The 27472-nt window shown below is 42.8% G+C and overlaps 1 protein-coding gene and 1 long non-coding RNA gene across 3 annotated transcripts in view; one reads left to right on the forward strand and one right to left on the reverse strand.

Annotated features, from left to right (window-relative positions):
• Positions 1-24876, reverse strand: LOC125338475. 2 transcript variants are annotated; one of them, XR_007208316.1, is made up of 4 exons: positions 22900-24876; positions 5214-5284; positions 2280-2506; positions 1-203 (listed from the first exon to the last, which is right to left on the reverse strand). It is a non-coding gene; the product is annotated as an uncharacterized LOC125338475 (long non-coding RNA). The 2 variants fall into 2 exon arrangements; XR_007208317.1 differs by lacking the exon at positions 5214-5284 and having other exon boundaries at positions 22900-24875.
• Positions 20593-27472, forward strand: part of Nr2f2 (nuclear receptor subfamily 2 group F member 2) — a 15465-nt gene continuing 8585 nt past the window's right edge. The window contains exon 1 of the mRNA XM_048329290.1: positions 20593-22207. Within this exon, the coding sequence (XP_048185247.1) occupies positions 22165-22207 (43 nt within the window). The 5' untranslated portion in view covers positions 20593-22164. The remainder of the gene's footprint in view (positions 22208-27472) is intronic.

The raw sequence follows: 27472 nt of genomic DNA on the forward strand, positions 1-27472 counted from the left end.
ATTTCTGGTCTAATCGATGGCCTTTTCCCAGCTCTTCACACTTGGTGGTGGTTGTTTGTTGTTGTTACCTGACTTGAACTTGCAACTCCTGATGTGATGCAGGCTTTATCTGTCAGATCACCTATCCATCTCCACAACTCTGGCTTTGAAGTTAGACCAATGGCTACAGGCAAGACTCTGTTTTCTTGGTTCCATGATGGAGCCTTGAATTTTAAAAAAACAATAAAATACAATAAACAAACAGATGAAGTCTGTCTTATAGGTGCAGAAGTGTCAGAGTGCTAAGGAACCATGATGAAATGCATGGTGTCTCTTCTAGGAACACCTAGATTCCTGCTCATACTCCTTCAGGACCAACTGCATCATGGCTACAGTGCAACCTGGTCCTAACCTTATTCTAGAAAAATTGGCCTGGTCCCCTGTGACCACTATATCATCTAGCTGAGTGCATACTATTATTTCTCAGTTAATTTGTGAGTTAATTGTAAATGTCAGGAAGCAGTGACATTGCAGAAAGCAAGTAGATGGTTGAGATAAACCAGGGTCAGGGGGGAGAAAAAGAAAAAAAATGTATAGTTGAAGAAAGTTGTTCTGATATTTTAAAAAAAGCAGTTTTTATCAGGAAAATACATGGAGATGTGAAAGGTCTAGAGAAACAACATGTATGGATTACCTCAGAATACATACAGCCTGCATGAAGAGGGTGCTAGATGAATCAATTTTTTTTTAAATGCTTCTCAATCTAACAGTCCACAATTACAGCCTTGACTCTGTTTTCATCTAAGGTTGTATTGTTATTGTTGTTGTTTTAAAGAACTTTAGAAAAGAAAAACTCAGCTCCCTATTGTGTCCATTTCTAACTTGATGGTATTGAGTTTTCTTAAATCTGGACATCGGACCTGGAGTTATAACTCAAGTAGCAGAATGCCTGCCTAGCAAATGCAAAGTCCTAGGTTCAAACCCCAGTCAGTACCAAACAAACAGGTAGACACCAGCATTGTGCCACTGGGTCCCTGCTTCTTAGGAGGGAGTTCATTTCATTTCTTCCTGTCTTCTGATCTATGTGGATGTTTTCCTCCAATGGTCCAACCATTAAGGCTGGGATTATGTTAAGAGAAAGATAAACCAGTGGCTCATGCCTGTAATCCCAGCCAGTCAGGAGACTGAGAAAGTGGAGCTGTAGCTTAAGTAGTAGAGCACTAGTCTTGATTTATTAAAGAAAAAGTTCAGGGGCAGGGCCTGGGCCCTGAGTTCAAGCATTAAAAAATAAAATAAAACAAAACAAACAACAGACAACTATTGCCCTAAAGTTCTGAAATTATTAGTTATTAATAAATTTACAAAAACAAGGACTTCTATGTAGAGGGCAATTTTTTTTCTCAGTCCCCAAAAATGCAAACCTCTAGCTTCTTGGGAGTTACAGCCAAATATTCCAGATGCTTCTGTGTCCATACTATCTGTCCTCCTGTCTATGTATACTAGTTCTTAGTAGCACCACTGCTATAATAAAAACTTCACTGTTCTACCACTGGTTGTGGATGTCATCCACAATGTCTTAAAAAACAGGGCTCTGGTAACGGAAGCAAAAGATGTAAGGAACCTTTATTTCCCAACTTCTTTTGCAAAGTAGCTTTTCTGAAGAGTGGCAGGCAGGATTGGGGGCAGAGGGGGAAGCAAACATATCCTGACACACTAAACCCAGTCAGACTCTTCTGACTGACTAAACTCCCCTTGATTGTAGGCAATCTGTGCACTAAATGTCTCACCTGGAAGACAATATTCACTGTCCTAGTCATTGAAATCCTCCTGCCGGCCACAACCTGTTTATCTGTAGCGCGTGCGCGCGCGCACACGCACACACACACACACTCACACACAGGGTCAACAGAGAAGTCAATGCTGGGCTGAAATGCTTGTAATTTACAAATGTGAACCCGAGCCAAAGGGCTCTGGGCTACAAAAGTGTAAACAGATCACCCTTGCCTCCTAATCTGAGTAATTGGTCCCAAATGCGGTGACCACTTCACACATCCATGCTTTACATACTTTCGAAAGAATCTGGAACTTTTCTCCACAGGGCAGAGACAGTTGGGAGTGTTAATGCAGTCTTTTCATCGACACTGAGATTCCTATAAACAGTCCAGGTGATTTCTGCTGGGAGCCTGCAGACACCCAAAGCTCATGGAGCCCCTGGGCAGCTCCACCTTCTCATGTTAATCCATCTCTTATTCAGTCCCACACCCAAAGCCAACAGCTCTATGTGTTTATGGCACTGGTACCTCGTGCACATTTTCTGTGAGTAAGCTGAGCCCGGCTGGGGCCACTTCTTCCAAGAGGACAGGCAGATTTCAGGAGGAGGATGGAGTTGTACCCTCAAGCATCCTGTGGTTCTCTTCAGTACATTCCTGGGTGGAACGCGCCAGTCATTCACTTGGCCTACATCCAGATGTTCCTTGACATCTGTTCAAAATCGTGGGGACATCATGTAAGAAGACAGCGTGGGATCCTGTGAAGGAAAGAGATGTGGAGTCAAATAAGAACCAGTGAGGCTTGTCTGCCCATGGTCACCTTGTATAACCTCCCTGAACCTTGCTCCCATAGTTGGAAAGCCAGAGGTGATCATATATATTTTGTGTGTTCATCCTGTGAGATTGTGAATATAAAGAGATGGGCAACTCTACATATGATTATTAATATTCAAGGCATCTTGAAGCATGCCTCCTTTTGTAGTCCATCTTTCTACTCCATGTTTTGGATGATGAGGGACAAAATGTTCTTGTGAAAAACGTTCTTGTGAAATCTCTGGTTTGGAGTGCAAAATTCCTTTAAGAGAAAAAAAAATCTTTCTTTGTGACAAAAATCTTAATTTTTTTTCTCTTAGATCTTCCTTTCTGCTTTCTTCCTGTCTCCACATTGCCATTTTTAGACTGCTGTTTTCTTTCCGAATATCTCTCCCATGCAAATTCTCCTTTAATGATTGCTTAGCCAAATTCTACTTGCTTCCATGTTTTGATCTTTCTTCCCAGGTCAATCTCTCCCCTTGGCATTTACTATTCCCCCCCTTAAATTCCACTCAGTCTCTTTCTCTCTCTCTCTCTCTCTCTCTCTCTCTCTCTCTCTCTCTCTTTCTCTCTCTCACACACACACACGTGTATACACACATGCACATGCACTTCATTAGTACCAAAGCATCCAACACATAAAGTAGCTTTCCAAGTAGAAGTTCATCAAACATACATGGGAGAGTTGGAAAACTGACCCCTTTCCTATGGGTGGAGTAAGAGTAAGTAGGAAAGTACCTTCTCTAGTTCTTAGTTTGTTTGTATGTTTGTTTTTTATTGTTTGTCCTTTGGGCCAGTGGGCTAGAATACAAGGCCTGGGCACTGTCCCTGAGCTCTTTTGCTCAATGGCAGCCTTTTACCACTTGAAGTCATAGAGCCACTTGCAGTTTTCTAGTGGTAAATTGGAGATAAGCATCTCATGGGCACTTTCCTGCCTGGGTTGGCTTTGAGCTGTGATCCTCAGATTTCAGCCTCCTGAGAAGCTAGGATGACAGGTGTGAGCCACTCGGGCCCAGCTGCCTTCTATACTCTTTGCTTTTCTCAGGAAATGTCCTCCGTGTTCCTCCATAATACTGACTGCCCTTGGTGGTCAAAGAATGAAGCCAATCTTCCTATTCAAAGTGGGTGGCCCAGTTAGTTGTCCACAAACATAAGGATTGCCTTGTCTCTGGAGAGGAAGTCTAGCATTGGACATAAGCACTCCCGGGTTTTGATTATATTTATGAAAGGATATGGGGCTGGGAATGTGGCTCAAGTGGTAGAGTGCTAGCCTTGAGCAAAAGAAGCTCAGGGACAGTGCCCAGGACCTGAGTTCAAGACCCAGGACTGGCAAAAGAAAAGAAGAAGGAGAAGAGAAGGAGGAGGAGGAGGAGGAGGAGGAGGAGGAGGAGGAGGAGGAGGAGGAGGAGGAGGAGGAGGAGGAGGAAGGGATACAACTTTGGGAAAACTACAAATTTCTTTATCATAATTCTCCTCATTTTCAGATGGAAATGCTAATTTACTGTCATAGTAAATTAAATTGTGCTTATATATATATATATATTTATATATGACATGGTGAGAGAAAAGTGCCTTAGCTTAATGAGTATCCCCAAAATGATTGTTAGTAATATTTCATCCTTGGTGGTTATTTATTTTTTTCTTCTACAAAATCTTATGAATATGTAACAACCCAAAGGTGGCTCATTTCCCCTATAAGTCTCTCATATTTGATGATTTTTCCCAGGTTCAGCTTTGAAATTTTCCTTCCTATACTGTTCTTGACCGTAAAACATCACGTTGTTTACATAAAATAAGACAAAACAATTTCAAACACATCTTTGAGAAGTCTCTCCTCTATGCTATCATCTATTCATCATTAGCTAACTTGGGGTGTCAGATTTGTTGTATCCCCCCAAATGCAACTACAGAGTAAATCTAGAATAAGTTGAGAAAATCTGGTTAGCGTTTTAAGCAAACTTGTCTTCTACTTCAAGCTGCCAAGAGCAGATTTTCCATTCCAGGTAGACACCAAATGTGATTTGGTAACTTCATCAGATTTTTTCTTTGAGTTCACTGTTTGAATAAATACAGATTTCCTACAGCTATCTTTACCTACATTGACAAAAATGAAAGCAAAAATGAGTACTGAGGTACTGAGTATGTGAACAAATGGCAATATAATAGAATGTGTGCCCTCCTTTTCCTCAATGACAAATACAGTTTTAAAGGTATAACTAAAGAAGTACCCAAACCAACAATACCACATTCTGGCAATGTGCTTTAAGAAGTAAGCAATTTTCTACTAAGTATTTTCCTTTATTTACTATCATGTTTATTTGACACGAAATTCCAAATTCACTAGAAGATAATTAGCAAATTTTTTTTTGTCCACTTCAAAAGATTAGCATTACTTCATCTTTTATACCTGGCTCAGTTAAACAGTGACTTTGGAGGGAGAAATTACATTTGTACAATTTAAGCTGTCTTCTTTTTTTTTTTCTTTCCTTTTAATATTTTTATCCCTCAGAAATCAGAGTGGAGACTTTAAGCTAACTAATTTCCTCAAATTATATGCTAGATGTTTGGAAAGATTTAAGGATAGATCTTTTATATCAAAATGTAGGTTAACAGTTTGTGATTGATGATCTTGTCCATGTAAGAGATATATACCCATTAGATGAAGAGACCTCGTAGGAGAGAGGAGTTAGACCACAGGGAGCATAGAGACACTTCTAAACCTTCTGTTGGTAGAGATATGAGAAAAATTGTTTCTGTTTCTAATTTAGTATAGGCCAAATAATCTTAGAAAGCTTCGTTTATCAATGAACTTCATAAAAAGATTAGTTACCTAAAACTACACTTATCCAAAAGTTGAATGAAAGTTTCACAGTTATATTATACTGAACATGTACTTTTTAATTTAAACAACTAAAATTACGCTGGCAAAGGTTGATGGTTTTTGTTGTTATTGTTTTGTTTTACTCTTTTTTTGGGGGGGGGTGGGGGGAAGGTTGTTGTTTTAATGTATAAAATACAAAATTTTCTCCAAACACTACAAGGTGATGTTCTATAAAATCAATAAATTTCATGCTGGTGAAACAATTAGAAATGGAAAATAGAGGCCAGGCACTGGTGGCTCATGCCTGTAATCCCAGCTACTCAAGAGGTTGAGATCTGAGGATCACAGTTCAAAGCCAGCCCAGGAAAGAAAGTCCTTGAGATGCTTATCAACAATGAACCACTCAAAAACTGGAAGTGGAATTGTGGCTCAAAGTGGTAGAGTGCTATCCTTGAGCAAAAGAAGCTTAGGCACAGCACCCAGGCCCTGAATTCAAGCCCCCAAACTGGCACAAAATAACAACAACAATAATAATAATAATAGCTAATTTAATTTAAACAGAATTCAACATCAAATTTTTGTTAGCCAACGGTTCCAGTTGTCATTCTTGAGAACAGAAACAGGCACACCAAAGAGCCAACTATAACAGTCATACAATATATGATTCTGCACACACACACACACACACACACACACACGCATATACATATAACCCCATCTCAAACATCAAATCTGACTGGGCTGTCCTCTGGAGCATATTGTGAACCCTGGAAAGAATTTTAATCTACCAGGTTTGAAAATAGAGGCCTTTTAAAATATGCTGCCTACAATTTGTGATGGTCGTCTCTAAAATGCTGTTCCATTATCCTTTTCCATTTGGAATGAATGAGGCTAATTAATTTCAGGCCATACTTGATGAGGTCAACACCATACGAGGGGTGCGTGCTAGACATTGCTAATCTCTTTCAGCTGAGAGTGATGAATTAAAGATGAGGCAGGCCTAATTTAGAATGTATATCAAAAAAAAAAACCTACAGCAAATAATACTATACCCTACAACAAAGGAAAACTTGTTCTCTCAGGCTCCCTGAGTTGTGTTGATTTTAAAGACATTTTCAGTCTTCTTTGGGGTTCCAGCTGTGGACGCGTGAACCATATCGAGAAAACCAAGCCATCTCTCCACACCTAGCCATTTGGACAAAAAAGTGGGATTAAAGGAAAGAAAGAAAGAAAACAAAAACAAAACACAACAATCAGGGTGTATTAAAATTCCATCTCCACACGAAGCTTCTTTTTTTTTTTCCTTTTCACATCTACCCTACTGAGAAAAGACCCCAAATTAGCAATGTGTACCTATATTCAAGCAGTGACCACCCAACTCTGCTGGGACATTTCAAAGCAATATGTTCAATGAAGCTGCCTGTTGTTCTAAGGCAGATGCCCTAATGAGGCTTATTAGATTTTTCCCTGTCTCAATTTTTAAAAGCCAATCGAGATTGACCAGGTAGATAATGTGGTACCTTTTATTAAGCCAAGAAAGAGGTTGTAATGCAGTTGCCTGCAGGCCAAAAATGTTCTTATGGAAGTGTAAGGTTAACCTCGTCAACTTCCGACTTGTGAGAAGGGAGCGGTCCTTGCGGCTGATCTAAAAACTCTAAAGAGAAGAAAGAATTAGTCATAATTTCTCAAGGATGACAATGCGGAGTCTCTAAAAGTGGTGAAAAACGAGGCGTAGGCCACAGGCTGAAAACTAGACCTTGCCATTAAAAAAATGCCTTAGCATATATATAGCAAAAAAGAAAAAAGAAAAAGGAAATCTTGCCAGGTTATTTGAATGCTTTTAAGGATTTCCAAGGAGTGGGCAGGAGCTATGTTGACTTTCTATTTCAGTAAGCTCTCATTAGAACAAAGCTGTGTCAAATTAGGAGGCCCAATCTATACACTGAATCGATCTTGCATCCTTTTGGTTGCTTCTGAAAATATTTATACTTTTTAATAATGCACATTTTTTTTTGTCTTACAACTTCTGATGGAACGCACACGGGGATTCCCAAAGTGGGCATTGCATAAGAAAGGATGATTTGAGAGACAAGGAAGATTGTTTTTAAAGTATAGTTATTATTTTTCCCATTGGAGAACCATTAGATAATATAAATCTAGCCATTTAATGGAAGCATCAGAGGTAGGTTTTGATAAAACAAACCGGAGTATTATTGGGACCTAATAGAGATTACAGAGTAATCTTTTTTTTTTTAGATCTGAGACTGGGACTTGAACTCAGTACCTGGTAATTTCACTCTGGGAGAGCTGCACTCTACCAACTGAGCCAGGCTTCCAAAGCCCAGAATATCCTATATTACAATGTGGTATTTCACTGCACTCTGACTGTTTGGAGGGTTAGCATAGTAAGCATTATGAAAGATTGCAAAAAGGACTTAGGGAAACTGCATATTCCAACCAATAACAGCCCCCGAGCATTAGCACACCATACAATAAAAAAAAGCTACCATTGAGACACAAGTGAATAATCAAAAGCACGCCCTTTTGTGGTTGTTGAATACGGAGCTTATAGGACTGGGGATATGTTTTCAGGGTGCTGGCAAAGGAAAAGGGGTTTGGATTTAAATGTGTTACCATTTGGCTACATCATCCTAAGTGATTCTCCTCAACCTTAAAAAATTTGGTGTTTGTTTTTATTCTTGCTTTTTTTCTGGAAATTAAGGGGTGGGATAAAGGGCAGACAAGTTTGAAATTCAAGAATTCTTTAGAGAACATTCATTCCAAGGCTACTCCCCTCTCTATGAACAAGTTCTACCAACTGACATTTGAAATAAACGATTCTTGAATTGCATCTGTATGAAAGACATACAGACTTAAACCAGACAGTACAATTACCCACATAGCCATTGGACTGGCTATATGGGCAGAAGTATGGAGATTACACACATGGGAAAGTACCATGCCATTTTATACAAAAGTCTTGAGAATCTGCTGATTTAGCTACCCAGTGAAAAATCCTGGGCTTGATCCCCATTGGATATCAACAGACAAATATGGCCAGGCACAGGTGGCTCTGATGATCAAGGTTCAAAACCGGGCCAGGCAGGATAGTCTGTGAGACTTCTCCAGTTGACGAGCAGAAAGCCCAAAGTGGAGCAGTGGCTCAAGTTCGGTGTTAGCCTTGAGCAAAAATGATCAGGGACAGTGTCTAGACCTTGAGTTCAAGTCCCTGGACCAGAAAAAAAAAAAATGTACTCAATGTACTCTGTGTTCTGGAGACAAGGAAAAGGAAATAGAGATGTTTTCTAATGCTGTAGTCTTCTAAAAAGGGGAGCATTGTACTTTCACCTAAGACTGAATATCATCTAAGACCAAATGTCCACTCTCTGCAGGGAGGGTTTGGATTGCTTCTCTGTGCCTCTCTTCTTTCATCTCAAGGATCCCAAGAAAAACACCCAGGCGCAATGTTCTTTGTCTCATTTAGTCCAACCACCCGATTTCAAAGAGGAGGAAAATAGGAAAATAACAGGTAAGGAGGTGTGGTTTATACTTAGTAAGAGCTCAGGCCAGAGCTTGAACCCAGGTCTCAGCGTCCTGGGATGTAGCTCAGTGGGCCGGCACTTGCCTGGTGCGTGGGGGGCCTTAACTTCAGTTCCCAGCACTTTAAAATGAGTAAATCCCGACGTAAATAAATAAGCCCAGATCTCCTTATTTCTAGAATAACAAGCTGCCTGAGGAATCTGAGGAATTTTTATATTCTGAAGACAAATGAGATTGCTTGTGACCGTTCAGTAAAATTGAAGATTCCTCACAAAGGGAGAATGGTTTTGAATTCAGATGCCTGCATTTGCCAGGTCTCAGCTTTCTGAAATGTGATTTTAGGCAAGGCCCCTGAGCAACTTAGGCCTTATTTTATTTTGTTTTTGTATTTATTTGGATAACGGGAATCATGGCAGTATCTAAGATAGTTGCATAGATATTAAATAAACTACCACAGTCCTGGAATAGAGAGCATGTTCGTGTGTGTGTGTGTGTGTGTCTGTGTGTGTGTCTGTGTGTGTGTGTGTGCACCAGTCCTGAACTTGGGACCTGGGTGCTGTTCCTGAGCTCTTTTCCTCAAGGCTAGAGTTCTACCACTTTGAGCCACAGCTCCACTTCTGGTTTTCTGGTGGTTCGTTGAAGAAAAGAATCTCATGAACTTTCCTCCTGCGGCTGGTTTCACACCGTGACCTTCAGACAAGTCTGAGACTCAGTCTGCTCATCTGCAAAATGGGAATTCCACATGTCTTCCTAAACAGCTTCCAACACAGATCAAATCAGTTGTGCATTTATTAAATAGGAAGAAGCACACACATACACACACACATACATACAGAGTTGATGTTTTTATTAAAGCATTATGAACCCAATGTTGGAAAAACAATTTCTAAATGCTTAGAGATTGTTAACTGGTAATTAAAAAGAAATAATGACTTTATTTTTATTTCCCTAATAAATCAACTTGAACATGAGACACAAACTAAACCCGGGTGTGACTCAGCCATAGACTGTAGAGCTAGCACTCTGAAAGTCCTAGGCTCTGTTCTTTCCCCAGACCATGCCCAAAATAGAATGCATGAAACACTATTTAATCATTTTTAAATGCATGACTCCAGCATGGCCAGCAACTGTTTAATTCCATTCTACCGTTGCCTGCCGAAACTTGCAATTCTCATATTTTATTTTTACTTAGAGCTTCATATTGCAAACCCACTCTCTGTTATTTGCCTTCCCAGGAAGGATGGGGGTGTGAGGGAATCTAAAGGTAAAAAAAAAACACACATTTTATAAAATATTAAATGATAGCCCTAGGAATTCTTCATTCTAAGATCCTGTCAAACTTTACTGCCTGCCCAGTGTTGCCCGCTACGTGTGCACTTAATAAATATATTCATTATGAAGCTAGAATTCCGCTTAAGCTAAAGAAGAAGCATCCAGGGATCGAGAATTGTTTTCTGAGTAGGATTATTAAAGTGTGGGCACCTAAAAGTGGATGTCTATTTTAAAAAGAAATTTTCTGATTGCAGATAACTTCTCAATTTGATTTAGTGTCGAACGATAGTGATAGGGTTGATAAGTGAGCATTCATCGGTAATTCATCTTGTGCTGGTAGAAATTTACAGCAAAGCAGTGCTTTTCCAGCAGTGACAAGCTCTATTAATCTTCTTCAGACACATTTCAATAGGTGTTCCCATCTGTGGCCAACATCTAAACACTCTGGCATCGCCCGAGACTTGAAGACACCTTCATTTCAACTTACACTAGTGAAAATGTGATACTAGATTGTACTCTATTTTTTAACCTAATTCTCTTCTCTTCATTCAATTAGCCTTTCTTGCTTGGATTTTCTACTCATGTGTAACATCATTTCCCAGTGAGAGAGAGAGAGAGTTTCTTTGACACGCACCATCTTCCCCCAAGGTTAACAACCAACAACTTTTGTTTTTAACAAATTAAAATGATACAGAATCCACTGTTGACAGTCATTGATCAATCTCTGATGGTGCACCTCCTTAAAAAGTAAAGTCTGCACAAAATAAAGCCTTCAGGGTTTGTTTATTTGTTTTTTGAGAAGGCTGGGCTGGTGGAGGCGGGGGTTGGGGTATAAAAATCCACTTGCATTCATATTCCAAATGGAATTTATTAACCTGAACTATGATGTCAGATTTCAATAGAGGAGAATGCTAGAAAGAAAGAAGCCAATAAGGAGCAGAGGGTGTCGAAAAAAAACCCTCTGTTCAAATCATCAGGTTTGTCCAATATATTTAGCCCAAGTATAAAATTTCTCTTTCATCTTTCTGCACCCACTGGAAAGTCTCCCTTTAAAGAGAGAAATAAAATAATCACACTAGGGATAGATTATTTTCTTAAATCACCTTTATTCTTTAAGCAATATGCACTAGCTAGCTGCAAGTTCAGTATAGTTGAAAAATATGGAGGGAGTGTGTTTGATTTTAGCTTGCAATGAAATGCTTTTCTGATGGCACTTTCAACTTTATTTTTTTTAACTTTGGTGTTTTTTTTCTTTTTTAAAGAGAGATTTGGTCTTGCAAAGCAAGTATATTTGAGCAGCATTTCTTCTTATGTGCTTTAGGAAGCTTTCAGAAGAGAAAACTCGGACACGATCTTATTTTGGAAAGGGAAGCTCTATCTCCATAATGATGGGAATTGGCTTTCAACGTCATCACTGAGGATTTTTGACATATGTGATATGGAGATGGGTGTGTGGGCACAGATACAAGCATGCATGCATGCCTTGTGTTCTATACAGTTATATGGATATCCAAGTTTGCACTCTCAAAAAATAATATCCCTCACAGGCACTATATTTTTACAGTGATCATTTGAATTTGTTATAGATCTCAATAGCCTTATTGTAGAAGGCAAGTGTAAATGTGCCATATTAATAACTTGTTATCCAAGACAAATTAAGTCCTTATGTGTCAAAAGCACTCAGCACTGGATTATCTACGAGACAAGTATTTATTGAATAAATGTTGAGACCAATTTTATTGTAATGTGACTGACTGTAGGCTTCAGGCTTTCAGGCAAAGAGAAAAAAACACTCAACCCTATATTGTACTGCAACATTACACCTACCTTGTCTATTTCCATTACTATATCTCTCAACTTAGAATGTAAAAGAATCTCTCTCTCTCTCTCTCTCTCTCTCTCTCTCTCTCTCTCTCTCTCTCTCTCGTTGTTGTCCTGAAGAGCAAGAGGAGAGATAGAAAAACGGCTGGCATTCAGCCTAAAGAGAAATCATTGAAACAAATTAATCCTATGCCGTTTAAATTGACATGGTAATCCATCATCAGAGAAGGCAAACTCTGAAAGCAATCTAGAATCTGCCCTGCCTTTCACTGGCCCTGGAGGCACAAAGACAGATAGTAAAAGAGGGAGGGGGGGAATCATAAAAGTTAGAAATGCCTTAGTAAAGAATAAAAATAGTTACATCCACTCTCTCTAGCCTGCCTCTCTGCATACTTCCCCCCTGGAAAGAAGTTACCTTTCAACAATTGCTTTCCCAAGTTTTCTTTGAAAAGTTTGTGGGTTCCCCTCCATTCCCAGGTCTTTGCAGTTTAACCACTGCTGTCAGGTTAAAAAATATATATAGATATATTGACCACCTGGGTGTCTCAGTAAGACCCACAGTGACATGAAACCTTCCCAAAGTGGCAGGAACATTTTTGGGGGGGATGGGGGGGAAGGAGGGGAGTTCTTTGGGGAGGTTGGTTAAGAATTGGATTTGTTTTATTTATTCTTACTTTGGAATTGGGATGTGGAAACAAGGAAGGCAATCTTTTTTCTTTCTTTTTCCATTTACTCAGCAAAAGAAAGAAAGAAAGAAAGAAAGAAAGAAAGAAAGAAAGAGGGGGAAAAAAAGAAGCAGCATGATGCAGTCATTTTAAAAGGAAGAATTTTGTAACATCCCTAAAACCAAAAGCAAGCCATCCCAACTTTGCCTTTTTATCTATCTTTTATCTTGGAGGATTATTGCTCCAAATCTCTTTTCATTTCATAGAGCCACCAATGGGGTGGTGTTACAACTTAATTTGAAAGTCAAAAATTATGCCTAAAACACAAGTGTGTGTTCTACCTTGGTAGATACAGAAGATGAAATAAAATAGTATTAAGAGTTCATCTATAGAAAAGATATTATTGTATTTCCAGTATGCTGAATTCTAAGTGTTTTTCTTGTTAGCTAGCAGATAGAATGGTTTGTTTTTTTGTTTCTGTTAGATGGAGAGGGTAGATTGCAGACTATCATGCTCTCATTATGACCTAGACATACAAATTTGAACAGTAAAATGATTTCTTTTTCAAATTAATACTGCATTCAGCCACAAACCAGAGCAACACAAATTGCTTTAATTTCCAAATTTTACTTTCACTGGCAATAATGTGTGGAAACAAAAACCCAAATACCTTACTACCATAGACAAAAGAGCCAAGAGATATGATTTCTATTTTTAAGTACATATCCAATAGCTTTCCTATTGTAATTTACCTAAGATAGAATTTATTCTAGTTTATTGAGAAAACTCTGCTACAGAAACTTCTGTATAAACATCGCACCTCTTTGCTATAATTAGAATTTTTATTCACTGGTTTTTCAAAGGGAGGTGGATAATTCTTGCACAATGACTCATGCTTTGTGAAATACATATGCATAAAATACAAGTTAAAGACCTTTCCTGGGTAAATAAGAAAGAGAGTTAATGGGATCTTATATGAAATATCCATTCATAGCCATCCCAGGTTCAACTTTAAGAGTTGTTTTAAATAAAAAACAGATTTGGGTGTTTATTTGTTTTTTTATTTATTTAATAGAACCTGCTCTTCAGTAAAGCAGCATTCAAATACACTTCCAATGAGAGAAAGAGAGAGAGAGAGAGAGAGAGAGATCTGATGCCTGAGAGTGTGTGTTCAGTTTATATACAATGTAGACTTTTGCAACAAGAGTATTTGATTTTAAAAGCCATTAAACTAGCCAAAATTGCAGGAAAGAAAAATCAATGAGTAAATAAGCCTATGTCTTTATCACTCAGAAGAGAGAATATGAAGTTAAAAATAGCTTTTAAACCCCTCACCGCTGATATTTCACAATAGTGGTTTCTTTTTTAATATCTTAGTGATGGTGCCAGGAATAATATACAAAATAGAAAATTGCAACATGTCTTTAGGAATGAATCAGCTATTAACATACAATCTTCAAAGAAATAGAGTACCCTAACTTTTTAACTTCTTTTCCCTAACATGCACTGTGATGTGGTCCTGTCATGAAAAACAAATGTGACATTTGTTAGTGGAGGCTGTATTCCCTTCCTTTAATGTTTTTAGTTTTACTGTTAACAATTTACAGTGACATCAATTTAATTTCCCATAGTCAAGTACATAGAAATCTCTTGGACAAGTCTTATTAATCTATAATAAATTAGAATAGATTTTAAAATTACCTTTGTGGACCCTGACCTCAAAATACAAAGCCCAATGGAGATTTTTTTATTCAAGCAATCTATTTTGTAAAATCTCCAGCTACTACTTCCAATGATAAGGAAACTAAATATAATGTTTAACAACTTCGCCTTCTTAATTTCACACAGAAGTTTTTTGAATTTTTTAACATGTACCTCTAACGTGGCAAAAAGAAAAAAAATGATCATTTTAAGAGGAGAAACAAAGTTGGGAATGCGATGAATAAAATGTTTCCCAAATTCATGCATAACATTTTTTTCTGTCATCGCAGTGTCTGTCTCTAGTCAGCTACTTATTCTCAAATTATTTGACTTTTTTTATTTTAAAAAATTCTCTAGGAGCCAATAGAATAGAAATTACTACTATAACATAAATTATATTTCTCCCTCTGGAATTCACCTGGAGTTTATGCTGAAAGTAAATCAAATCAAATCAATCCCCATTTGTGGTTTTGCTTGTGATTTTCTTAAAGTGCACTACTGCTGCTAATTAATAATATTAATTTATATAAACACCTTACTAATACTTTCATATTTAAGTAACTGGCACCTGATACCCCTTGATTAATTTTTTTTTCTTTTTACATGCCAAAAATTATGTGCCTTTAAAAGATTTAATTACTGGGCTCTTGAGAAAGAGAAAATATATAGAATCAAACTATCATTCTTACTTTGTGGCCTACTGCCCACATGGTTTCAGATGTCTAGAATGTTCTCAACAGGACTTGCCTTGCAATATAATATTAATATTAAAAGCATTTATTGTCCACATCAGACTTGATGAAATGGTGGACAGAGAGCCAACTTTTGCCCTCCTCTGTAGTCTGTTCTCCATTAATTCCTTACTCCATTGAAATGTAACAAGTAGAATCCACATATCCCTGTATTTTGAAATCAATATATTAGGTGAGAGAAAGAGAGAGAGAGAGAGAGAGAGGCTCACCTTTTGTTTAAATGCCCTGCCAAGCTACCACACTGGAAATCTGGGGGGTTTACTTTGAAGTGTCTTTCTGTGATGTTTGCAAGCCACAATAGCTTTGCTATTCCTAAGTTACTTCAGCTTGTATTACAACAATAGTGATTCCAAGGAGTTCATTCAAAACTCTGCCCTGCCTTCTGCCAGACTCTCACAACATAGTCATGAGTGACAGCTTCTATCTAGTGCTTGAGTATATGAACCTTTAATCCATCAAGGCACTCCTAACACCATCAGACTACATGCACGCCCATCGGCACACACCTACATCACAGGCCCATTACATTAGGGCCTATTCAAAAGCCGCCAGGTTTGAAGCCAGCAGAATCTATTTTTCTTATCTCCACCAGGCTTTATGGCTATACTTGGGCTATTGACAAGATTCTAAATTAGCTTTTGCTTAAATGAAAGCAGATAAACTATGTATCCGGTCTTTATTTTGTTTAAAATACCCCCCTTGCACAATCATCAGTTGCATACATTTTAGAAACATTTTGAAGTGAACTGAGTGGTCAGTTAAATATAAAAAGAATTTTCATTACATCTGATCCCCACCCCACCCCCAGCCCCACCACCCCTACCCCACCTTTCTGGAGTATGCTATGTTGATGGATGAGACCATCACCTCTCTCTGAATGGAAACCGTTGGTTTTAAGAAGGTGGAAATGAAGGACAGAGTGCTCTCATATCCTGGCAGCTAGAGTGCTTTCCTCCCTCCATTCCTACCTCCTTCCTTTCCTTCCTCCCTCCTTTCCCTTCCTTCCTCCCTTCTTTTCCTTCCCCTTCTTTCCTTTCTTCATCCCCCCCCCCTATTTTCCTGTTCTTTCTTCTTTTGCTGCCTCCCTTCTTATATACTTTTTTTTTTTTTTTACTGCAATCTCTTCATTGGATTAATGCTGTTAACCTTATCCTCTCTGGCCAAGACCAAAAAGGGTTAATGGAGCTGAGCTCCTGACATGGCTCTGGCCAGCCGGGTTCTTCAGCTGCCCGCACACAGAAACCTGGGGTGTACCCAAGAAATCGCTTCCCACCTGGCCACATCGTTCAAATCCACTTGGGATTCCTATTTTTAAAAGGAGGAGAGAAAAAAAAAAAAAGATGTCTCTTCTGGAAAACGGTTAATCGGAAATAAGTTTTCTTCCCTGTTGCACCCAAACGTTCAAGTAGGGCATCCTGAAGCGACCGCTCAAAGAAGATGAAGCAATTGAGGGGCTGCGGGTGGTGGTGGAGGGGTGGGGGGTGCGAATCTGACTAACTACATAGGAACCTGGGTGCAGATAGACATCACAGATTCAGAGGGGACACATCGGTTCCTTTGGAGAGTGCCGATTTTTAGGGGAAAAGTCTGGGGGCGAGGGAGGAAAAAGGAACGAAAAAAAAAGATGCCTCTCCGCCCGCAGCCTCGGTCCTGGTTCCCCCGAGAAGCGAGCGCCTAGTTGATTGCTTGCAGCTGCCCCAGCCCGGCGGGCTGCTCCCAGTAGCCAGCGAGCCAGACTCGCCCCCTCCACAAGTGGAAAGCCATTTTCGCGCCTGGACTTTGCTGGCTTGGCACTTTTTCCTTCTTGTTCTTCTTTTTTTTAATCTTTGCCTTCCAGCACTAAATCCTCTCCTCCCCACCCCCCCCCAAGCCAAGCCCAGCGAGACTTTCCACTTCGGGTCACCTGCACTCCCACCACTCATAAGTGTGTGGGGGTGTCTCATTCTCTTGGCTGGAAGGTATCCTGATACCCCACCTCCCCACCCCCCCACACACACACCAGCTGATTTCCCACAGGGAGGGATGATAGAACACGGCCTAGGGCTCCATTGGGGGTGCTGTCACCCCCATCACCTGCGTAGCCCAGTTTGTGCCCACCAGCGCACGAGCCAGGGATCTGGGGGTCCACTCGCTCCTCTAACGAGGGGTGATGGCCTGGGGACTCCGTGAGACTAAAAAAAAATAAAAAAAATAAAAAACAACCCACTGGGCCCTTCTTTAGAAATACGCACGGACTGGAGAGTCCGAGATGATTCCAGGAGAAAGTTCTAGAAACCTCAAAGGATGTCTACCAGGCGCTCCCTCCCTTCCCCTCCACTTCGCGCCCCCTCCCCTCTCCCCTCACCCCGCTAAATGCCAGCCAGGAGAAAGTAGACCCATCTGGGGGGCGTGGGGGGGCCCACACCTTTGCCATTGAGGCTTGCCTGCAGAGAGCGAGCGAGCGAGCGAGCGAGCGGACGGGGCTCCAGCCCAAGTCCCCTGCGATCACGCTGGCTCGCAGGTCCCCTGGACGTCTGGCCACTTGCGTGGAGTGAGGTGGAGCCCCCGTGGCTCCGCTGCCCTGGGTCCCCCCCCACCTCTGCGGGGACCCGAGCATCCCTCACCGAGAGAGGGTGGGGCCCCCCGTCAAGTCGGGGCGGCCCGGGGGCCCGGGGGTCCGGGCGCTGCTGGGCTGGGCGGCTGCCTGGCTTCGCCCGCCGACCGATCCAAGCCTGCGCCTGGAGCTCGCGGGGATGTGATCGGGGCTGCCTAACCCCCCACTCGTGTCACCGCCCCCCCTCCCCAAACGCCCTTCTCCAAGCTCCGCCAGACCCCAGAAAGCTGCGTTCCCCCTTCGTCACCCCGGGGGCTTCTAATCACTCCCTATCGATTTCCCTAACTCTTTTCAACCCGTTGAAGACACATCTTAAAACACTCCAGCCCAGAGTGTGCTCTGGGCTTTATCCACACTAATAAAATGATTTACCCTTCTCCCCGCGCTCTCCTCACCGAGGAAAATCGTTCGAGCCCTAGCTATTTGTGTGTGATCAGTAAATATTTAGTGCGGTGACATCCTCAGCTAGGCTCAGGATCGATTCCGGGCCCACCGGGAGGTGTACTCGGCCCTGGCGGGGCGGCGCCAAGCCCACCGAGGAAGTGGGGGGGGGGTGGCTCTCCCCGCCCTCGCCCCAGCCTCTGATTTACGGCCAGAGGTGGGCGGTGGGGGGGGGAGGGGGGCGGCCGGAGGATGGGGAACAAGCCTGGAAAATTGCCTTTCCAACCTTTCTACTTTTGACATTCAGCCACTTGCTTCTGCAAGCTGTGATCTCCCCCCCCCCTTCACTTGTTCACACACACACACACACACACACACACACACACACACACACACACACTGCAAAGGGCGCTCAGGGCGTCCCGCATCCGGACCCCAGGCTATGCGCCCCACTTGTGCCATGGCAGGTTGGGGGACCACCTACGCCAGGCAGGGAGGCCCCAAGCCTTTGCTCCCAGGGGTGGTCAACTTCCTCCGGGGCAACACGCTCGCCGCCCGCCCACACCTCCGAGGGCCCAGAGGCGCGGAGGAGGGCAGAGCTCGGCCGAGCAAACCCTGATCTCTACCTTTGCTGCGACCCCTGGTCCTTTGCCCATGCCAAAGTCCGGTCCTCGACGCCCCTCGGGCAGGATAGAATCGGGTGCAAACTTTGCTTTCCTCGCACAGACTTCCCTTGCCTGAGAAAAGAGAGAGAGAAAAAAAGTGCTTCTCTTGGAGGTGTTTCTAGAGGGGCTTTTACCGGGGGCCGCGCCTGGGGCGGGGGAATCGCACCTTCTCTGCCCTTCCCGGGAGTGGGCACACACTATTTCTTTATTACAGAGCTGAACCGATGAACCTGGGACACCCAGAGGCTGGCCAGCCGCCCAGTGGGACATCTATGGTTCTTAGGCACCCTGTCACCTCCAGCCGGGGTGCTGTAGCCGGTGCTACATACATGGATATTCCATGCAGAAGTATACTATATGTATGTATATTCTATGTATGGAATGACCACTCCTTTAGTCCACCGTTCAGGAGAAATGCAAGCTGGAAGTCTCCCATAGCTATCCACCTGTTAGCCAGCCTTCTCTTCTCTCACCTGGGGTCCAGACCTTTGAAAATACCTGGAGGCCCCCCAGAAAAAGAGAGAAAGTGCGTCCACCCACTCCTGGCAAACTCAAGGGCTCTGGCCTTTGTCTTGCACAGGGTTAGCTAAATCACCATATCTGCAGACTATATCTTTATACATAATGCATACTTAATTGGCCCGTCTTGACTGTCCATATAAAACAATTTAATTAGGGTGCTTTCTTGCTTTGGAGAGCAAAAGAGGGAGAGACAGAGAGAGGGAGAGAAAAAAAAATCTGCCCAATGCTTATTGTATTTAGCGCCAATACAGGCAGAAAATGTAACACAAGTTTTTGGTTGAAAGAGCACCTCAGTGCCCATTGAAGGGCGTTGATCCGAAAAGACAGAAAGGACAAGTAAAATCGATTTGAAGCGACCCTCTGTCCCTTTCACACCATTCAGAAACTCAGTTCCTTCTAAAACAAAGCCCAGCGCCTTGGGAATTCTCAAGGGAAAAGAGGGACTCCAGTCCCACATGCCTAGAGCACTTTAAAATAATAGGAATAACAACTAAAATTCCAATATTCTACTTTCAACCTGCCCTTGGTGCTCTGCCCACACTGAAGACCCAGGAAGTACAGCTAGAGAATCAGCCTTCCCCTGGCTGCCTGGTCTCAGGGATCAGAAATACTGGCTTTTTAGGGTTAATACAGTCCTCACCTTTGACCCCCCCGTCACTGCTTCCAAACTGGCTGAAGTTAAAAGAAAATGAGTAAGTCACCCGCCCACTTCTCCCCCCCTCAAAAAAAAACAACAACAAAAACCTACTAAATCCAAAGAAAGCCGTTTTGATTCAGCTACAAGAGCCACCTTACCCAAGAGCCACCTTCATCTCAACTTTTAATTTTTCTGTTTCTTCTTTAGCAATAAACTGCCCTAGCTACCTGTGAAGGAAGAAGCCCAAGTTGTCAGAGTGGCATCTCTAGGCTATGATGACTTGGCTGGTCTAATTGGTCCTCCATTAGTGCCAGGTTATCCCACAGGCATCCTGGCTGAGGAAGGCAAACACAGATCAGACTTGGCAAAAAAAAAAAAAAAAAAAGGTGGGGGGGAAGGAAGGAGAGGGAGGAGAGTCGAGGGCAATAAAGGGGAGGAGAGAGGCTGGGCTTTTTGACCACCTTCACCTGCCCAGAGTTCAGCCTCCCTGATCAATGACCTGTCTACCTTCAGCTAGGGTTGAAGGGGGCAGGGCTACAGGGAGGGGGCAGCCAAGTTACACAAGTGTCCTTCTTCTACTAAGAATGAGTTCAACACCTCCCTAGAGGGGGGTCTCACGGAGCCATCTACTTAGACAAACCGCAAGAAAGGAAGGGAAAAAAAGAAAAAAAATTCTGCAGCCCCTATTTATGGTATTAATGAATAGTTAAAAAAGATTTACACTTCTTATGATCAATATTCTGAGTTATTTCCCTCAAAGTATATAATTACAGTGTCTTCAGAGTTTTCATCATTGTTTGAGGTGGCAAAACCATTTGTAATTTTCATTAGCCAGTAAACATGTAATTAACATTCAGCACTGTGTTTAACTTAATTCCTGTTTAAGACAGGGACAAGAAGCAGTCGAAGAGCGTTAGTTCCATTTGTCAAGTCTGACATACATCTTACCATAACAGTTTCCTAAAATAAAAGATCCGTATTGCCCCCTTATTCTTCTCTTAAAACAAAACAAAATGCACACACATACACACACACACATACAAACATACACACACAAAAAAATCCATTAGTTAAAACTGTATTAAACTGCTAGAGGCAGTGTGGTTTATGATCAGTTTTTGCTAGTTGCTGTATTCCTGCTTCCTTAATTCATTCTTGGGAGTGCTAAAGGGAGGGGGTGAATTCAGCATTCATTATGTGAAGGTATGAAATGGGGAACCCCTCCCCCCCAAGAAATAGATTTCCTCTTCAGGAAAGTTCTAGAACAGCCATCGGAAAAGGGAGGGAGGCATTAAGCCACAGGGGAGAGAGAAGGAAATCATTCAGGGAGGGGGGACCTGAGTTCAGAGTAGAAGATGAGAATTCCAAGAGATTCCTAGGGAAAATGTTGACCTCCTTTTTCAAGTCCTATCTTTGATCCTGGGTGAAAGAAGACTGTTTGCTAGTCTTGGAGGCTATTGCTTTTCCCCCCTCCTCTCCCACTTGTGTGTGTGTGTGTGTGTGTGTGTGTGTGTGTGTGTGTGTGTGTGTTTTCCCAACTTGCTTTAGGATTAGCCTCCATCCCGCTGGACCCCAAACAGTGGAATTTGGCTGTGCCTTGGGTCGTCTTGCTCTGCAATATCGCCTAGAGTTGTTTCTGCTGAGGCTCTGCCGATTGCTCTAGCCTGGACTAAACTCATTAAGTTGGAAGGTTTTTTTTTTTTTTTTCTCTTCAATTGGACGGGTGTTTTTAAAGTCTTGTCTTTCCAGCCCCAAACAAGGTGTAACAACGCACTCTTCCTTCTAAGGAATGAGATGAGAGACAAGAATCACTCTAGACATCTCCTACCTACGGTTTGGGTTTTTTTTTTTTTTTCTTAAAGGCGAGGCTTGCATTCCTCAGCAGCTATGTTACAAAGCTCCCTGAAAACCTTGTCTCTCTAAAGTTAGTGTGCAGGGGTTTTCAAGGCTGAGAGTGCTTAATACATAGCAAAGCACTTCTCAGAGGTGGACGCTTTTTTCCCCCACACCTTTCCTCTTTTTCCCTACAGGCTAGTGCCTACTTTTCTTTCCTTTCCTTTCCTTTTTCTTTTTTGTTATTTTTAAACTCAGTTTGCACAATCGCTTAGATAAACACCGAGGAAGAGATTCTCTTTAATTATCAAAGTCACATCTTTTTCTGGGGGCCAACAAAGCGTTTTATTCCACCCACCCCGGCCAAACTAAAGGAGAGTTATTCCAGTTTAAAAGGAAGATGCAAGCGGTTTGGGACCTTGAACAAGGCAAATATGGTTTTGGTATGTTTACTTACAGTATTTTTTTCCCTCTTCTTTCTCTCCTTTCTTACTTTTTTTCCTTGGGCTGTGTGGGGTTGGGGTGGGGGGCAGGAGGAATGACTTGGGGCTTTTTTCAGAAAATCGGTTTGCTAACCTGTATGAGATACTTAGGATTGTGGTTTAAAGGGGTTGGGAAGGGGGGGGGGGAGTCAATTCACTGCAATGCCATATTTTATTACATGTGTGTGGTAGGGAAGGGGGGAGGGGGTAGAGGGGGGAAATGCAATTGCTAAGCTGCCAAAATATGATTAAACCAAAGCATAAAGACTGTCATGTCTCTCATCTCCTCAGTCCTGTATCCTCAAACTCATTTCCTTCTATACAGCAAATTGCAAAGCAGTCCTATTAAAAAAAAAAAAAAAGAAAGAAAGAAAGAAAAAAAAGAAAGAAAGAAAGAAAAAGCCTGGTTATCTACCCAAGCAGGCAGAGACTCGGTTTGTTAGCAAGCAGGAGCCGCTGAGGCTCGCTCTCTCTACGTACCCGAATGAACCGATCGCTTTCCCTTTTTCAGCGCTTTTATCCTACCGGTGCCAGTGACAGCACCGAAGCAGCAGCGAGGGAGTCTTGCCTGGCTGGACACCCTCCGCTGCGGGCTGGGGAAAGCGAGAGCGATCGGCTAAGCTAAGGAGAACCGCCACGAGAAGGGTACTCACCATCGCGGGGGTGGGTGCAGCCGGAGAGCCGATTTCAGGCAAACCTCTACCTTAGGGTCTAATGCAACCGTGCCAGGCTGACTTAAGAAGCCATTCTGTGCTCTGTCCAAAATGTTCAAGGAATGGTTCTTCATTTAAAAAAAAAAAAAAGCCAGCGAGAGGGGGGGGAGAGAGAGAGAGAGAGGAGAGAGAGAAGACAGAGACAGAAAGAAGAAGAAAAAAAAGAGGAGGGGGTAAGGGGGACGCACATAAACCCAGTTCAAAAAAAAAAAAAATCACCTCTTCACCAGTGCCTCCGGGAAACGTAGAGGCTAGGAGATCTCAGTACAGTCCAAGAAAGCCAGAGCCAATTAATTTTAATTCCCGAAGAATTATTCAGATTAAAATGTACAGAAGTTTCATTCTCTTATGCCTACGTGTGCCCAAAGTCGTTTCCCTTTAAGAGCTCCTTTTCTTTTAAAGTTGAATTTTAGGCAGCCAGGACTCCTACACTAGGGGGCAGACACATACTGCACTTGCTCCAATCTTAAGCCATTTTTCCCCCTGCCAGCATATGCTCTGATTTAGCACTGTAAATTTTTCAGAGGACCCAACTCTGACAGCCCCTGGTGATTTTCAAAGTACCACAAGCCAGTGGTTAAAAATTGCATTGACTTGGAGGTTCAGAGGGACACAATGGACAGCCCTTTCCCTATTCATGGAGTTCCAGCACGGTAGAAGAGAAAAACACACACGGACTAGATTGAGGGAAAAGGGGAATTCAATGAATCCTGGAAAACCAGCGTAGCTTCCCCTGAGTTCAGAGTTAAACTCTGCATTTGCTGGGGTCTGTATTCATATTGTGATTTAATCTGTAAAGAATTAACTGTCTATCCAGCCACTTTCTGTAAGAAGGAAAAAAAAAAAGCATAAATCCTAGATGTTTGGATTTCTTTCTCTTTTTTTTAAGATTAAGACAATTTTTTAACTTTCACTAGCAAAATTAAAGCTAGCCTTTCCTCTCATTAAAATAAATTTACATCTGCAATAAAAGAGTGGGCTGGGGTTTCTTTTTTTAAAAGATAACAATGATGGATAGTTATCTTTTAATCTGAGAGCTTTTTAATCTTGGAGTCAAAGCAAATGAACATCTTTTGACAAAGACATTTAAAAAATAGTATTGCCTTTTTTTTCCTTCCGAACCGCTGTCCTGTCTCTTCTACCATGTTAGAAAATGAACAATTTATACAGTGATACTTTTTCCCCCCTTTTAGCAGTCATTTCCATAACAGAATGAATCCCAAACACAGTGGTCTGTGCATATTTGACTCCAGCTCTGTGACAAATACTTGGGTTTTTTTTTTTTTCATTTTTCATCTGAGGCCATCAGAACCGTCAAATGCCAAAAAAAAAAAAAAAAAAAAAAAAAAAAAAAACTCCCTAAAGCATTTCCTCCTCAGGACCATCCTTCACATGCATGTTTAAAGTGATCTTACTATGGAAGTCTTTGCACTCAGGAGGCACAAGATTAAGATTTCCCTATAATCAATTATTATTGTCTTCTCTTAAGTTGAAATGGGAATATCCATTAGAATTCTCACCTCAATCCAAGCATCACTATATGCTTGAGGTTGCCTTTCATCTCCTGACAGTGCCAGCATTCCTCCTGGAATCACAGAAGTTGAAAGAAAAGGGGGGAGAGAACCAACAACAACAAATAAAACACAGAACCTTGTCTTCTGAAATGATATCTCTCCCATCCTTCTTGTTCACTTGAGGCAAAACGTACACGGTGTTTATAATTAACCTAAAATTCTCAGCCTGGTCTGACCCTGTGACAATTTGAGTACATAGCAGGTTTATGATAGTTCAGTGCCTTTAATAGATTGGTATTATTTTAAGTCCCAATAATCATAGCACCTGCAGCTTGGGCAAAATATATGAACTCTGTAGAGCAAGCAAGGGTGAAGAGGGCTTCAGGGGTGAAGCTTAAGGAGGATTTTTTTTTCTCCCCTAAAACCCAGCCTCTATCTGCCTTCATCTTTGTGTAGTTCTTACCTCGAGTGTTCGCCTGTGTGTATTAAAATAATAATAAAAAAACTGAATGGAAAGTGCAATCTGCACAGGCCAACTATATGTGGATCTTTATAGTTTTTAATCTCTTTCGCTCATCAATTGATTTCTTAAAGTTATCAGAGGTGTGTTCCTGAATGTATCCATTTACTCCAGAGTGTTCTTGTTTTAATTCTCTATAGCTCAGCAACTGTTGAGGAAAAGATTCTAATTGCTGGTTGACTGGGTGGCTTGCGGGTAAGGCTTAGTTTTTGTGGGTGTAAATGTATCACAGATGAAACCCTTTTTTTGTTTATTTGTTTTTTGCTGGTATCATGTGAAATAATTCGGATCCACAAATCAAACAGCAAGGTTGTTACAATGGAATGAAGTGTCTCTGGGGCAGGGGAAACGGTTCTACATATCTGATGCTTGAGAATGACTATCCTGGAAGGCAAAGACTTAATCCTAACAGTGATTGTTTTAGTACTGTGAGCGGAGGCTCTGAAGTTGTTCGCTCTCCTCTCTCTCTCCACCTCCACTGATTCTCTTAAGGTCTACTAGAATATGGCTTGTTGTGTGGCTCTGCTGAGTTCTATGGGTACTGGCAATTTGGAGAAGAATCTGGTGTGTTGTAATGACTATATGAATGTGCAAAGAGAACTTGGAGAACAATGATTTCAGCACTCAACTGTCCCGCGTCTCAGAAGCAGGGTCTCAGAAGTCTTTGTCTGTGTACCCTGATAAATGTGCATCTGATACATGTGCGCTTACATGTGTGTTGGTGCGGGGGGAGGGTTGCCTGGGGGTGAGGGGAGGCTGAGCGGCTGCCTCTGCCTGTCCATCAGCGGGCAGAATGGTCTTTTCCTTCTCTTATCACGACAGGGTGTGTGGCAGGACAGTTGCTTGTCAGTTAGCTGAAACCAACGAGAGAGAATAAAGTTGAGCACAATTTATTTTCATTGCGTCATGACAATGAGATGAACTCTACTTCTGCTTCTCAGCATCTGAGAGATGCTTTATTTGAGCAATTAAAATGTCAGGCCACCAACCCAAGGAGTGTTAACCCTACAAGGAAAAGATGGATATCGAAGGACTTCTTTCCCTCATTTAACAAAAAGAAAATACACATACAAAAAAAAAAAAAGAGCTACCAAACAGAGCAAGTGATGAGTGAGACTTGATTAAGACAAAGCTTGGCCATCACCCGGATTTATCCAAATCTTTTCGTTTGGAAAAATGTCCGCACGCTCATTTCGCGCCCACCTTCCCCCGTCTCTACTCCCAACCTCTCTACAAAGAAAAAGCCGGGGAACTTTTCTCTTTCTGGGGTATGGTAAGCCGGGAATGCGCCGGGAGTCCCCGGAGCTTCGCGAGCGGCGGATTTCGCGGCAGCGCCCAAGTTACGAGAGAGGCAAAGTCCTCGATTTCCATCCAAAGCTTCTCCTTTAAGAGGCGTTCTATGAGTGTGAGTGTGTGTGTGTGTGTGTGTGTGTCCGTGTCTGTGCGCGCGCGCGCGCGCGCCCCGCGCTCACCTCCCCGCCCGGGCGGGAAGCCCGGGTGCGGGGCGCAGGGCGATCGCCAGGTCCGCGCTCCCGGGGCCGGCTCCCGGCCCTTCTCCCCACTCCCATCCCCCGCTAAGAGACCGGGGCGGTGCGCGGCCACCCGGTCCCCGCCCCCTCCACCACCACCACCACCACCAACCCCCCCTCCCCTCCCTCCCAGCCCCAGGCTCCCTCCCTCCTTCCCTTCTCCGTCCCTCGCGCGCCCCGCGCGGTGGAAGCGATGCCTCTCGCGCTAGGACCGGGCGGCTCCGGCGTCCGCCATGGCGGGGCCGCTGCGCTCCGGCCAATGACGGCGAGGGGGCGGCGCGCGCGCGCCGGGGCCAGGCCAACCCCGGCTGCTGCCTTATAAGGCGCGCCGTCGCCATGGCAACGTGCGCTAAGTTGCAGCAGTCGTGTCAAAGTTCACTATATAGAGAGCTCAGTGAGCTGATCGCGGAGAAGCCACTTCTGCCAGCCCCGGCGCCTATAAATCGCATTCCCTCCCGCGCCCCCCTTTTTAGCATATTTGATCACTTTGATTCTCTGTTCTTTTCTCTCCGCGGTGTGTGTGTGTGTGTGTGCGCGCGTGTGTGTGCGTGTGTGTGCGTGTGCGTGCGCGCGTGTGTGTTTTCTTCTTCTTCTCCTTCTCCTTCTTCTTCTTCTTCTTCTCCTCCTCCTCCTCTCCCCGAGTTGCCTCTCCTTTTCTCCGGGTGCCGTGGCTGCTGCCTTTTTTTTTTTTTTTTTTTTTGTAATTTTCCCCCCTTCTTCCCCTCCTCCTCTTTCATTCTTTCTCTCCGTCTTTTTCTCCCCCCTCTGCGCACGAAGGATGTGCTTCTAGGTGGTGATCTGCCCTCCTTTCTCTCTTTTATCATTTCTCCCCCGCCGCCGCCGGCGAGTTGACTCTTTCCCTATGTGTGAGAGGCGGCGGCGGCAGCAGCGGCAGCAGCGGCGGCTCCGGCTCCGGCTCCGGCGGCAGCAGCGGCGGCAGCAGCGGGAGG

Source organism: Perognathus longimembris, chromosome 20, assembly GCF_023159225.1.
Source record: "Perognathus longimembris pacificus isolate PPM17 chromosome 20, ASM2315922v1, whole genome shotgun sequence".
Lineage (NCBI taxonomy): Eukaryota > Metazoa > Chordata > Mammalia > Rodentia > Heteromyidae > Perognathus > Perognathus longimembris.